This window comes from Lissotriton vulgaris, chromosome 9 (genome assembly GCF_964263255.1).
Source record: "Lissotriton vulgaris chromosome 9, aLisVul1.2, whole genome shotgun sequence".
Lineage (NCBI taxonomy): Eukaryota > Metazoa > Chordata > Amphibia > Caudata > Salamandridae > Lissotriton > Lissotriton vulgaris.
This window is the reverse complement of record NC_141697.1, coordinates 21432112-21446870: the sequence shown is the minus strand read 5'-3', so window position 1 is coordinate 21446870 and position 14759 is coordinate 21432112. Positions and strand designations below refer to the sequence as shown.

Below are 14759 nucleotides of genomic sequence, written 5' to 3'. Positions count from 1 at the left end.
CCACCCGCATACAAAACCGATGACTCCTACAAACAAAATATTAGAAAAAAACAATGATTTCACATTTAATAAATATATATTCTGTTCCATCCTTCAACAGGGGATGTGGGCTGTCAATCAGTATTTGCTCTCATTTCCTTAATGCACTCTGCTGTGTGTTCTATCCCATCCTCTTCGCCAGTGTTATAAAGACTAGAGAAGGCCACGTGGTTCTTGGTAGGTTTATTCACACACCATCAACCCTTCAGTCAAAGCTCAAGTGCCAGCTGGAATGTTAACAGAATCCCAGAGCAACTTTAACTGTATGGAACATTCCATTGTGCTATGAGGGAGTGCGGAGGACAAGGAGAACAGGGGACAAAGGCAAAAGAGAAAGGGCCACATACACATTGGAATATTCTATGGTCAAGTCATTCCAACACTGGGGCTCCTGCAGAAACCTGTGTGGGCTATCCTGGGGCATCTGCAGACCCTTGTGTGGGCAATACTGGGTAATCTGCAGACCCCTGTGTGGGCAATCCTGGGGCATCTGCAGACACCTGTGTGGGCAATCCTGGGGCATCTGCAGACACCTGTGTGGGCAATCCAGGGGTATCTGCAGACCCCTGTGTGGGCAATCCTGGGGCTTCTGCAGACCCCTGTATGGGCAATCCTGGGGCTTCTGCAGATCGCTGTTTGGGAAATCCTGGGGCTTCTGCAGATCCCTTTGTGGGAAATCTTGATGCACTGCAGACCCTCTACCAGTCCATGCTGTGAGGTAGTGATCAGTCCGCGCTGGGGCTCCTGGAGGCCTCTGTGTGGGCAATCCCGATGCACCGCAGACCCTCACGAGTCCCTCGAGCAGCTGCTTCAGAACCTGCTACCGGACCTGGTACACATGAATGCTCTCCAGGGCTTCGTTGTCGGTGTCTGGACCTAGGTACACGTTGCAGTCCAGCCGGACCTCTTCCACCCAGGCTCTCAGGTCAATGCCAGTCTGAAACACAAGACATACCTTTAGAACAGAGGAGAGGAACCAGTGTGTGGGCCCTGCAGCCAGCGACCCCCTGCCAGAAGGCTCATTCCCAGATGCAGGAGCTGCTGGGGTGCTAGGGGACACACAGGGTACCACAAACATAACCCACTACATAATACCCTACGCTACAGGAGCAGGGATTGTGCGCATCTTCTGTGATGCACTGAGCAATGCACAAGTATCTGCTTTCATGTTCATGAACCCCAACAGACACAAACCTGGGGTCCTCAATATTTTTTGGAGAGTCCAATTCAATCGCCGCAAGAGACAAACATGCAATCAGGAACCGCAACAAGTTAGCCTACTCATAGTTACGCTTCTCAGTAGAGGAGTTCCAAAGCAACTTTCTGACAAACAATGTCCTCTACAATGTACAACATAGTCTCAGATAAACAATACTTACAAAGCACAAACTGAGCTATCTACATGCATTAAACCTACAATGGTGGTTACAACCCTCGCAACCTGTCTGCAGAGGACACAGGCTGAAAACCATGCAAGAGGAGCATAGCGGGCAGCTGCAGAAAGCAGTGTTTAAGCCTATGGAAGGAGCACAAAAGCAGAAGTGTCATTCAGTGCACAAGCAGTACAGGGCAGTGATGGAGTACGTGGTGGCAGCAAACGGACAACAGTACAGGAGGGACACGTGGTGGTCAGAGTATGGCATGGAATCATATCCTTAAAGAAAACCTCTGTCCAGCACTGGAGGGGACCACCTCTAGCATGGTTACAGCACCATGAACAGAAGACACCCCACACTGACCCCTCTGTGATCACAACTTCAAGGTGATCCTTGCACTTCTGCCAGCTGAGAAGAGAGCAAGGAACAACCCGAGGACACTGGAGAGCCAGGGGCAGTCTGAGCGGAGCTCTGTACAGAGGCCACAGAGCAGGACTAGGAGAGGTCTGACATTAATACTAAACCGGAGACTGAGGCACATCGCACAGTCCTCGTCGGACTTCTCCGTCCCTCTCCAGCTCCACACCAGCATTGTGCATTGTGCATCTGTCTACGAGGTCAGGTGCTACAGAGCACCAAAATGGCAAGATACTGAACATATACCTCCATCACATGACAACAGAATCCGCCTTCCACCGTGGAGCCCAAGAACATCATATGAGTCATCCCTGAAGGTTCATCCCTCATCTCTACTCTGTTCAACGCCTTCATGACCCCCCCCAGGCCAACATCGTCAGATCCAGTGGACTGAACAGCATATCCTACCCAGAGAACAGCCAGCTCATCCTCTCACTATCTGACGACCCATCTAACATGAGGACCAACTTCCACCTGTGTGTGACCAGTGTCGCCATCTGGATGCAAAATAACTGCTTTAAACTTAACACAGATAAAACAGACGGACTGATCTTCAGGAACAACACCTCCCCATGGTACGACTCCTGGTGGCCTGCCACGCTAGTACCCTCACCCACTCCATGCAGACCCCACCTGGAACCTCTGCATTATCGTGGAGAGCAAGTTCACCATGAAAAACCAGATCAATGCAGTCTCCTCAGCCTCCTTCCTCACTCTTCGCATGCTCCGAAAGATCTTCAAATAGCACCAGATACACAGTTACTCAAGCACTTCTTACGAGCTGCTTGGACTACGGCAACACACTGTATGCAGGAATTACCACACACCTCCTGAAAAGACCGCAGACCATATAGAACGCAGAGATCACAGTCATCCTCGACCTCCCCAGATGGACCCACATCACCTCTCACCTGATGAAACTCCACCGGCTCCCCGTACACAAGAGATGTCAATTCAAGATGCTGACCCACACCTACTAAGCCCTGGCCAATCAAGGACCAGCATAGATCAACCACTGCCTGAGCTTCCACCAACCCTCCAGACACCTGCCTCTCTCTCCCTCGCTCACACCCCTGCATCCGCCGAAGCAACAGTGGAGGTCGCCCCTTCTCCTACCTTGCTGCATAGTCCTGGCCCCACCCTCTCCACCTCCAGTCTTCACCCACCCATTGGGAATTCAGGAAGGGGCTCCAGATCTGGTTGTTCAACTGATCCTTCCCAAGCAGCATGGCTCTCAGCGCCTGGTACCCTCGTGGGTGAATAGGTGGCTTTAAAAACAAGATTGATAGAACACACTACCTCACTGACACTACACCTCAAACAAGCAATACACCCCCAAAGGGCAGGCAAATGACAACATGGGTCCTTCACTGTGTTCAGACACAAATTCAAACAGCAAAAAGCCAGCCAAACCATAACTATGGGTCCCTGCTCCTCCAACAAGGCACACCACAAACCCACTCCTGAGCTCTACTTTTCAACACTGTTACCAGCAGAAACAAAAAGCATGACCCAAACAAACTACTGCAACCCAATCAACACAAATCCTACAAGCAGTCCACCCCAACGGCAGATGCACACTACACGAAAAGCAGCAATGAAACATCGAAAGAGATGGCCACACCAACACATTTCACCCTATTGTTTCCCTCAGCTCCCACCTTGAAAAGCAAGCTATGATCACCAGCATGCCTGAGTTTGAGTTTACCACCGGAGTAACCAGAAACACCACTCCGGATATCCAAATAGGTGGCAAGACCTTTCCACCGAGCATGCACGGAGCAGGATGGGAGTAGACACTTACCTGGAGCTTGGCGAGGGACTCCTCCAGGGCCGGCACCGTTACCAGGAACGCACCCTTCTTCCGTGCATGGCTGCTGATGCAGGTCCAGGCCCTGAAAACCAAATCCAGAAACTGTTGAGCCATCTGGCGAGGACAAGGCTTCAAAATCATGCGCACAGCCGCTCAGGTGACTACTCGGATCCATGAAAACTTGCCCGTGCACCAGGGCAGTGTCCTAGGGCAGCTCAGGCACTACAAGGGATTTCAGGGATTATCAAAGAGCCAATACACTGAGGGGGCGGGGGGTTGCACAGATCTCCTAATGCACCAGGGCAGAGAGTGCGGAGTCCCATGCCTTATCACTATGGCAGAGAGGCATATCAATGCACCAGCAGAAACAGCGTGTCGCTCCTTATGTACCAATGCAAAAAGAACTGTTGATGGACAGAATGCAGAACAATGTATTTTTTATTTATTTATTTATTTTGAAAGTTTTATATAGCGCGAACAAGATCTTTGCAGATATCAGAGCGCTTTACAAAGCAGGGAATACCAACAATCGAGTGAAAAGCAGGTCATTAGGGAGTAAAGTGGAACAGGTACATCAAAAAATACAAGTATTACAAATAAATGTGTGCATAGATAGTCAGGTAAGTCAATAATACAGGTAAAACACATAGTCGTAGGGATCGAGCAAAATAATACATATCGGTGCAGAGTCTTACAGATCCACATTAATAGGTCAAGTGTATTTGGCCATGAGAATAGCTTTTACTTCTATCTTAAAAAGTGTGATGGAGGAGATGAGCCTGGTTTCAGGAGGGAGTGAGTTCCAGATCTTGGGTGCCATTCCTGAAAAAGAGCGTTTATAAGTTTTTTCCTTCCGGAATCTACGAGGTTTTAGCAGAAGATTGTTTGTGCCTCTAGTGTTTCTAGAGCCGCCAGAGATTGACAGTTTCTGAGTGAGGTATCCGGGAGAGCTCAGGTGTACAACCTTGTGTGTCATGCAGGCGATTTTCAGATGTATTCTGGCTTCAAAAGGCAGCCAGTTCAAGGATTTCAAGTCAGGGGAGATATGCGAGTGTTTTTTTGACCCTGTGATGAGTCTCGCTGCAGCGTTTAGAGATGCTCTTAAGGGTGCAGTAGTCGTTAACGGAAGAACGCAGAGGGCGATGCTGCCGTATTCAATTCGCGGGATTACTAGTGCTTGTACTGCAGTTTGGAAGTCTTTGGCTGGCAGGAAGGGTTTAAGTTTCCTCAAGGTATTGATTTGGAAGTTCGCTCCCTTAGTAGCCTTGCTGATATGCTGCTGCATGTGGAGATTGGAGTCGAGAGTTATGCCTAGAGATTTTGCTGAATCCACTATGGTGGGTTGGACATTGAGTGCAGTTAGCTGTTTAAGCCAGGTTTGAGTGGTAGAGATCTTCGCGTTAGGTGAGATCAGAAGGAATTCTGTTTTCAGAGCATTGAGTTTGAGATGATTATCGGCAAGCCAGGATTGGGTGCTTCTGATCATTGAGTTCAGGAGTAAAATGTCATTGGGGGATTGTAATTTGAGATATAGTTGGGTATCATCTGCGTACATGTGAAAAAGTACATTGGATGCTTGTAGCAAGGTGGTGAGAGGTTCCATAACTAGGTTGAACAAAGTTGGTGATAGGGAAGATCCTTGGGGGACGCCTAACGAAACAGGTATTGGCGAGGACATCAGGTTGTTACTCTTGAATTTCTGAGACCTGTTGTGTAAAAAGGAGGTGAACCACTTGAGAACAGTCCCAGATATACCCATTCTTGTGTTCAAAAGTTCGAGTAAATTCTCATGTTTAACAGTGTTGAATGCTGAAGAGAGATCAAGAAGGATGAGGAGGCAGGTATCATTTTGATCTAGGATTTGAAGGGCGTTGTCAATTATGTGAGTCATAGCAGTTTCAGTACTGTGTCCTGCTCGGAAGCCTGATTGATGAGGGTTGAGGAGATCAAACTGATCAATGTGTTTAGTCAGTTGTAGTTGTGCGCATTTTTCCAATAGTTTGGCGAGAGTGGGAATATTGGTAATGGGGCGGTAGTTGTTTAGGTCGGATGGGTCGGCGGTAGGTTTCTTTAGTAAAGGTGTGACTTGTCCAACTTTGAGGGAGTCAGGGATGGTTCCTTGTTGGAGCGAGCTGTTGATAATTTTAGTCCAGAGTGGAAGGAGCAATGGAGAGAAATCTTTGACAGCGTTAGCAGGGAGGGGATCCGTGAGGTGATTGGAAGGTTTCAAGGTGCTGAGCAGTTTGCCTATTTCTTCTTCGGAGTAGGTTTCAAAGGAAGACCATGTAGCATTGTTTTTTGGTTCGGTGGGTGTTATGCAGTTGGGTGTGGCGAAGAGGCTTGCGTCAGTGCGGAGATCACTCTTTATGTTGTCAGTTTTTTGGGTAAAGAAAGCGGCGAAGTCTTCACAGGAGGGTGCTTCGCATAAAGTACTTAGAGGTTGGGGTTGTTCCTTGGCTTGTGTTCTGATTAGCTCAAACAGTTTTCTTGGACGGTTTTTTGCTTGGTCGAGCTGGAGGCTGAAGAAGTTTGCCTTTGAGCGCTTTATTTTCCTGAAGTAGGCGTTTCTCTTTTTCTTCAGGATTTTCAGGTGCAGTGCAGAGGGAGCTGTTCTCCAGGTGCTCTCTGCCATTTGCATGGCTCGTCTATCTTCATTGAGACTCCCATCGTACCAGGGATTGGAAATTTTAGCGGAGACTCTTTTTAGCTGCATGGGAGCCGCCTTTTTAATTATTGAGGTCATGGCGTTGAGATAGTGGTCAGTCAAGGATTGGACATCTGTAGCGCCCGTAGGAGGGAGCAGGAGGTCGCGGCTGTTCGGGGGTAGGGAGTATGGGTTGAGTTTTTTCAGATCTCTTTTCCAGACTTTAGGTCTGGAGGATTGACCCGTGTTGAGTTTGACTTTTTCATTGATGAAGAATGTGACAATATGATGGTCTGACCAGTCACATGGTTGGATAGACTCAAGTTGGATAGCGTCCTCTTTGGCGATGATAAGGTCGAGGATAGAGCCTTTCTCGTGGGTCGGGCTGTTGCATATTTGGGTGAGGTCCAGGGCGTCGAGGAAGTTTTTAAGACTATTTACCACCGCATCATTGTAATCGTTCCAGTGGAGGTTGAAGTCACCAAGGTATATTTGGGTGGGCTGTCGTCCGGCGTTGGTTGAAATCATGTCCATGATTTGTTGGACGAAGGAGAGGTTGTCTCTGGGTGGGTGGTAAATGCAGTGAAGAGAGCATAGCGGTTTGCCCTCACTAATAATATCGAAGCAGATGCATTCGTAGGAAGTTGGGGAGGGTAGGGACGATGCGGAGATTTTCAGAACAGAAAGATTGTTCCTGTATATGCATGCGATTCCACCACCTATCTTGCCAGCCCTGTCAAGCCTAATGATGTGGTAGTTGGGGGGAACCAGAATGTCCATTATAGGTGTAGAAGATTTGGTTAGCCAGGTTTCAGTCAAGATGATTAGGTCAAGGTCCAATGTTAGGATTAGGTCAGCGATGGCGGTGGAGTGTCTAGAAGCCAATCTGCAGTTTAGGAGAGTGCATTTAAGACGGGGTGTGTCAGGGGAGGTAGAGGGTACTAGAGAGAGGGGGACTTTTCTAAGGTTATTCGCGACGGAGAGTCTGTTGTTTAGTGTGGAGGGTCTACGGGGATTTGAGTGTATCGTGGTAATGGGGAGGTGCGAGGCGGTTGGGAGGTTTAGGGCAGCTGGGTTGTAGGAGCGGAGGAGGGTGAGAGTGTCGAGATCCGAAAGAGGGTTGCAAGTGCGACGGGGGCGGTTGTTGCGATTGTGGGCAGGGATCGCTGTCCAGTGTGGGCGACGGGTGCGGTTGTTGCGATTGTGGGCGTGGGTCGCGGTCCTGTGTGAAGGGCGTAGCTTGAAAGCGTCAACAAGACGGGTGGAGAGCAAGTTGAGAGGGAGGGTGGTGGTGAGTGAGGTGTGTCTGGGGGGTGTGATGAGTAGCTCTTTGATGGTGTGAATGTCTTCTTTGATGGTGTGAATGTCTTCTTTGAGCTGTAGGAGGGAGGACATAATGTTGTCCAGCGTGGGATAAGTGTGAGTGCTGGGGGCGGGAGTCATGGGTGAGTGGCTGACCTGGGGATTATCGTGCGAGTGGGGGGGTGGGTTGGTGTTCATGCAGGGCTCTGTGGTGTCGGCATACGGGATGGTGTTAGGGAGGAGAGAGGGTATGTGGGCGATGGGAGTGGATGAGGTACGGAGGAGGTTGGTGGCGTAGAGGAGGGCATTGGTAGCGGGCGGAGAGAGCGGGGTGGAAATGGAGTGTATGTTGGTGGTGATGGGGGAATCTGAAGGGTAGTGAGGGCTGAGAATGGGGGGGAGATGGGGTTGGGAATGGTCCTGTCGTGGGGAGGGGGAGTTATAATAATAGGTGTGGTGTGCTCTGCGTGGTTAATTAGCGGGTGGTAGTGGGGACTGAGAGTGGGGGGGGACAAAGGGTGGGATTTGTCGTTATGTGTGTCGTTCTGGTGCTGATCTAGGTTGGAGGGGTTGTGGGTGGGGGTTTTTATGTTCGGGGAGAGAGGAATGGGAGTGGTATGTGTGGGGGTCAAAGGGTTAGTGTTAGAGGGGCGGCTGGTGTATGAGGGGGAGAGGTTTGTGACTGTGATTGAGGAGTGTGGGGTGGTAACAGCAGGTGGGTGATTGCCTAGGGTGCTGGGGGTAGAGGTGAGGTGCCTGTCAATCTGATGCTGAGCTAGGATAGACGGGTTGTGGGTGGGGGCTGTGACGTCAGGAGTGATAGTGCTGAAGGAGTTATGGGTGGAGGTCCGCAGCTTGGAAAGGTGTTCTTTGAACTTGGGGAACAGGTTGTCTAGTAGCTCCAGGTTCTTGTCTGTGGATTGAATTAGGACAATCCCGTTATTGTAGATAGTAATGGTGATTTTGCCAGGGAAGAGTTGGGATGGTGTGATGGAGAGAGTTAGGCCATGAGCGGTTTTCCTGGTGGTGGAGACGGTGAGTAGGGCGAGGAACGTTTTTCTCCATTGAGCTCTGCGTGAGGTGTGGAAGATATCAATGTTCAGGGCTCCATTAACCGGTGAGAAGTAGGTGTCGGCAAAGGGGGTTTCAGGGTGGGACCTCAGGAAGTTGTGTTTAAAGGGTTTAGCGGCTTTTTTGGTGAGAGTGGATGGGTAGTTGATTCTATATGTGTGCTTGCCGATGAGATCCATGTTGGGATGGCTGTATAGGTGGGTATGGGAGGGAGAACGATAGTAAAACACATATGCAAAGAACAACTGTCAATTGTAGGTTACATAGCACAAGAGTGACACGAGTGAGTGGCCAAAAATAGACAAAAATATAGGAGGTAGCAATCGGTGCAGTCCAGGAAAAAACAGTGAGTGGGTGCAGCTTACAAAAAATGTACAAGATATATGAGGTAGCAATCAATTAAATGGAACCAAAGTGACACTGGTGAATGGCCAAAAATAACTAGAATGTAAGAGGTAGCATCGGTGTAATCCAGGAATAGAAAGTGATTGGGTGCAGCTTACAAGAATGAACAAAATATATGAGGTAGCAATCAGTGCATAATAGGGATAAAAGTGAGATGGGTGCAGCTTACAAAATATACAGTAGACAAATAGGAATAATATACTAAAGAAATACTGGAACCAGTATAAGTGCAAACAAAAGGCTACAATAGACAAATACAACACTAGTGAGCAACTGGTAAAATATGAGGTAAGGGAAAAGTGAAAATGGGTGCAGGTTATACAAATGTACAAAATACCAGCAAAAGTATAATACTGCAACAAAAGGCAGACACTCAATCGCATGAAGATTTAGATACAGAGCGATGTAAAGTCTGTGGTAGATGAGATTGGTCTAAAAGGCCAGTTCTTATGGTATGTTCAGATAGTGGGAATGACTAGTCCATGATGGCTGCCAAAGCGAGAGAGAGTCTAGCCCAAGATGGCCACCAAATAGGGGAGATCGAGATGATAGTCCTCTTTTAGGTGTTGTTGCTTTTAGAGCAGGGGAGGACAGTTTCAGTTTCTATATGAACAGGCCCAGTTCCTAGCTTGCTGGGAGGGAGTCTTATCTCTGCTTTGCTGATCCCTGACCACGTTGGTATGAACAATGTCATACATTCACCACAGTACAGAGATCTGGGCCTAAATCCATCATTTCTTTGCTCACCATGCCATTCCAGTTTGGACCCAGCCAAATGCAAATCAGTCTTGACCCTGCGCCCAATGGGAACAGTCCAGACCGAACTGCCAGGCCAGGTCCTCCCTGGACTGAAAACAAGCATCCTAGGACCGGTTTCCGGGTTTCACCCCTCTTCAGCCAGGATAGCTTGACTCCAGTGGCATGGAGAGCACGGGACTCACGTCTGGGCATACCTGAAGCACTTAGGGCGAGAAAGCAAAAGACACACAATTGGCTGGGTCCAAACTGGAAGGCTTGGTGAGCAAAAAAACGATGGAGTAAGGCCCAGATCACTGTACTGGCTGGGAGCTGTGTCAGTAGCGGAAGTCAGTAACCAACCAGGCCCATGAGCCTTGCGGCCACGAGCCATGTGTGCTGCATCACTTCCCATGGGCTCCGTGTGGGGGGTGCTGGCAGGAGAGGCATGGCTGGGAACTGTCAGTAGGGCAGGTCGGTAACCAGCCAGGCCCCAGAACCCTGCAGCCAGAAGCCATGACAGCTGCACTGAGGGCAGGAGAGTCGTGGAAAGGAGCTGTGTCAGTAAGGAGGGTCAGTAACCAGCCAGCCAGGCCCCAATGCCCTGCGGCCACAAGCCATGGTTTCATGGGCACACTCGAGGCAGGAGAGGCATGGCTGGAAGCTGTTAGTAGGGCAGCTCAGTAACCAGCCAGGCCCCAGCGCCGTGCAGCACCAAGCCATTTCTGCTGCAACATTTGCCATGGGTACACTGGGGTGGCGGGGGGCAGGAGAGGCATGGTTGAGAGCTGTGTCAGTAGGTCAGGACGGTAACCAGCCAGCCAGACCCCAGAACCCTGCAGCCACAAGCCAGGAGAGCTGCAACACTTCCCATGGGCACACTGGGGGCAGGAGAGGCATGCCTGGGAGCTGTGTCAGTAGGGCAGGGGGCAGGGGGCAGGTCAGTAAGCAGCCAGGCCCATGAGCCTTGCTGTCACAAGCCATGTGTGCTGCATCACTTCCCATGGGCACAGTGGTGGGTTAGGGCTGGCAGGGGAGGCATGGCCAGGAGTTGTGTCAGTAGGGGGGGGGGGTGGGTCAGTAACCAGCCGGCCTGGCCCCAGAGCCCGAAGAGGGATTGGTTTGCTGCACTAAGGGACCAGCAAAGAGGCTGCACCACCGGGGACTGATGAGTCAGTTAGGACAAGAGTACCCAAGAAGACCAAGGAGGTGATCCCACAAAGTGGGGCGAGGGTGATTAGCCCCACAGAAAGGAAAGGAGAGAGGTAGTAAACCTACCAAAGAGGAAAACTAGAACCCTAAGGAGGGAGTCGAGGCCCAGCCACCTCTAGCAAGCACAGTAAAGGGATGAAGAAACTCTTAGACAAGAGGTTGTGTTTTGACTGCCAGCAGCCAGGACACCACCGAGGGGATGCAGCATGCCCCAAGAAGAAGGTTAGCACTGGGGTGGATGGTGTAGCCTTTAAGGAGGTGTCTAGAAGAAGGGGAACTGGGGACTTTTTACAATAGTTCCAGCATACATGCCCGGCAATACATAAATGCAAAAGAGGTTTGCAGTTCCTGACAGTAAAGAACAGGTTGGGAAAAAAAGTGAAATTCAGTAAGAGGAGGGAATTACTCTTTTCGAAATTAGGGCCCTCACACACCCAGCCCGCTAGGTGTTCTGCTTTATCATTGGGTCTGCTCCTCGTCGGGTCGGAGCTGCAATACCTGACGGAGATCTTTTGTTCCTTGCCTTAAGGTGAGGTGCGTGTGAGGGGCCTGGAGAGTGTAGATGTATAAGAAAGTGAGGTTAAAATAGAAGGTAGGAGTCCAGTCAATACAATTTTAATGTGTGGCTCCTCTCCTAGTTAAAAATAAGTTACAGGGTCCCGCGTTTGTTGGTCAACATTTTTCTTGCCTAATTGTCTAGTGGACGGCAATTCGTCAGGATCAGCATCAGTTAATTCTACACTGTCAGTAGTGGTCCATATGAAGAAGTGCAAGACCACAACCAGTACCCTAAACAGTGTGGTACCTGTCACTATAAACGAACAACCTGTAAGAAATTACAAGAGAGAGTAACAACATCAATTAATGGCACTCATCATATGGTTAAAAACAGGCCCGTGCAGCACTCAACAGTGAAGTAAGCATGCTACATGTTAGCGTGCTGTGACAGACATGTAAGGCGATGGTTTACAATAAAAAAAAGTGGCAAAAGGTTCTTGAACTCACTCCATTGTGGTCATTAATACTACTCTACATGTTCCAGCAGGTGATGACACTGTAAAGAGTAGTGTCCTGTAAGTATGAAAAAGAAGGGTAAATCGCTGGGGACCTGTGTCTTAAAGGTAGTGCGAACGTGGTTTTACCACCTGTCACAATGGTCCAAGGGGACACCGATAGTGTGAGATGTCAAGGCCCGGAGGTAATGTGTCCCGCTGTCTGCGTTTTGATAGGGGTTGCCAAGGAAACGCTAACTCATACTGGAGCGGCGTGCAACAACTCAACGGCAGCAGCACACAATAAGTGCACCGAAAGAGGCTAACACGGAGCCTCATCAATGCACCTGCTGTGGTCAAGGCGACTGGGTCGTAAGCAACTGCACGCTTCCGCAATGACATGGGGTTCCGGAATATCACAGCCTGCAGCCTGGAGTCACATGAAACACCTACAGGTATCACCAATGAGCCTCGTAAGCCAAGGTATAGCCGCTGAGTGGGAGGTAGAGGTCTGTTAGCAGCTGGTTACTCACGCGTCTTCTCCGTGCATTGGCGGAGGACCTACCCCTCACACTGCTGGAACCGGGCGGTAACTGCCAGCCCAGTCTTGGCGGTTATGAGCTCCCGGTCGGCATCTTACACCCCAATCCATCAGGTTTCAGGCCTCAACGCGCTACGGAATCAGCCCTCCTGTACACTGCTGAATCTCTTAAAGCCGTCCTTGATCAAGGAAAGACCTATCAGCCGCATTCGATGCGGTTTCCCATGTCATCTCTTGGACCGTCTCGAATCCTACAGTATCTCGGATCTTGCCCTGGCCTGGCTCAGCTCTTTTCTGCAAAATCGTAGACAAGTCATTACCCTTGGGCAATATCAGTCAGCAGAAAAAAACCTGCTTTCTGGGGTTCCATAAGAGTCCATCCTCAGCCCAGTGCTCTTTAATGGCTATGTGGCCCCATTGATTTGTCTGATATCGTCCATTAACATCGATACTATCTCATATGCAGACGAGATGCAGCTAATCTTGGTTTTAGACAAAAACACCCCACCGGCGGGAGGAAACCTCCGTCAATGTCTCACAGTGGTTTTTCATTGGATGAACGCCAATCACCTAAAGTGCAACTGGGAAAAGACAGAAATCATGCCTTTGGGGAAAGGGAACACCTTCTCCCCCAGTCTATGGTGGCCCTCGGAAATCCCCCTTACCCCCCAATACAGTAAAGATAGCCAGGAATTTGGGGGTCAAACTTGACTCAACACTATCCTTCCACCAGCAATCATTAGCAGTAGCTGGGACCTGCTTCCATATGATAAAATCACTTTGACTTAATCCCCAGCACGACAAGACAAGCAGTCACAGCAGCACTAATGACATCTAGAGTGGACTACTGCAACAGCCTCTATGCAGGTGCCAATAAGTCGGTCCTACACAATCTACAGATGGCACAATACGCAGCAGCACGACTAGTACTAAAGTGGCCCAGGAGTTCATCAGCATCTGCTACATTGGAAGCACTACATCAGCTACACATTCACAAAAGAATCCAGTTTAAGAACCTGATAATTAGCTTTAGAATCTTTCACTCCCAGGCCCTCACTACCTCCTGCCCAGGTTTGCACGCTATGTACCATACCACACTCTTAGATCATCTAAGGGCAATCTGCTAAAACCCCCAGTGTTCAGATCTGTCTCAAAAGGGGGAAAATCAATCGCAGAGATTGGCTCCAAAACCTGGAACCAACTCCCCAACCACCTTCGTTTTATCCAATCAGAAACTCTTTTCAGGAAGGCCCTGAAAACTTGGATTTTTAACTGCCCCTGACACACTATGTAGAGTACTTATCTAAATCATTTCTCCACTCCCAGTTACCCTGTCTACCAAGTGATCCGCTTAGCGCCGTGATGCTCCTCGGAGTGATAGCTGCGCTCGAGAAATGCCTGTTAACAGAACATAACATATGAACTCTGCACATGAACTCTGCAAACTGCAACATGAGCAGTTTAGCGAGACTGTTACGAGCTATCCACAAGAAGGCTATCATCACACCTGTCACTAGAATCATTTCATTACATATCTTACCCCTTCTATAGATGCAGCATCCCTTGTGCTGAAAATTGGGGGGGGGGGGGAGCGTGACTTTGGCGCGAGGCCGAATGGCTGTCTCTTGAGGGAGCTCCGATTGCCAGATCCATCTTCCGATAAATACCAGACATCATAGACACTTGTGCGGCTTAAAAAACACATGGAGCAGTGAATAAGAGCTTCGGAGGACGAAGAGGGAAAGTTTGCATCCCCGGAGCTGCTCCAAACCTGCCTGACGAGACGCTCATGCGAGACCGCGAGCGGAAAGAAAATGGTGCCTGCCAGCGTCTCGGGACCCGAGGAGTGAGGCTGTGAGCATCTTAGGGCGGTATGTGAGCTCTTGTGGGCCTGATTCATGCGGAACGTACTGCCTGCACAAAGCGGGTAGAGAGCTGTGGACACTGGTCGCTCGGGGCACTTTGGCCGCTCTCAGCGAGGCAGACATGGTGGGAGTATCAGCGCAAGCCCTGTGAGCCCGTGGCCGCTGCAAAGCGGCGTGTTGCACCGGACGTACAGTGGTGATGAGGCGGGGAACAATAACTCAGGAGAAAGAAGAGGGGATGTTTGCATCCCCGGAGCTGCTGTAACTCTGCCTGAATAGTAGTACGTGCGAGTCCCCGAGAGGATAGAAAATGGCGCCTGCCCGAGTCTTGGCGCCCCAGGAGTGAG

General features: G+C 49.8%; 1 protein-coding gene across 8 annotated transcripts in view; it reads right to left on the bottom strand.

Moving 5' to 3' along the window:
- Window positions 1-207: 207 nt before the first annotated feature.
- Window positions 208-14759, bottom strand: part of LOC147689547 (uncharacterized) — a 109883-nt gene continuing 95331 nt past the window's right edge. For 4 of the 8 annotated variants that reach the window (XM_086936941.1, XM_086936944.1, XM_086936942.1 and 1 more), the window contains 2 exons: window positions 3637-3727; window positions 208-976 (listed from right to left, as the gene is read on the bottom strand). In XM_086936941.1, the coding sequence (XP_086793067.1) occupies window positions 860-976; window positions 3637-3727 (208 nt within the window). In that variant the 3' untranslated portion in view covers window positions 208-859. The remainder of the gene's footprint in view (window positions 977-3636; window positions 3728-14759) is intronic. The other 4 variants (XR_015299865.1, XR_015299866.1, XR_015299864.1 and 1 more) reach the window with 2 other exon arrangements.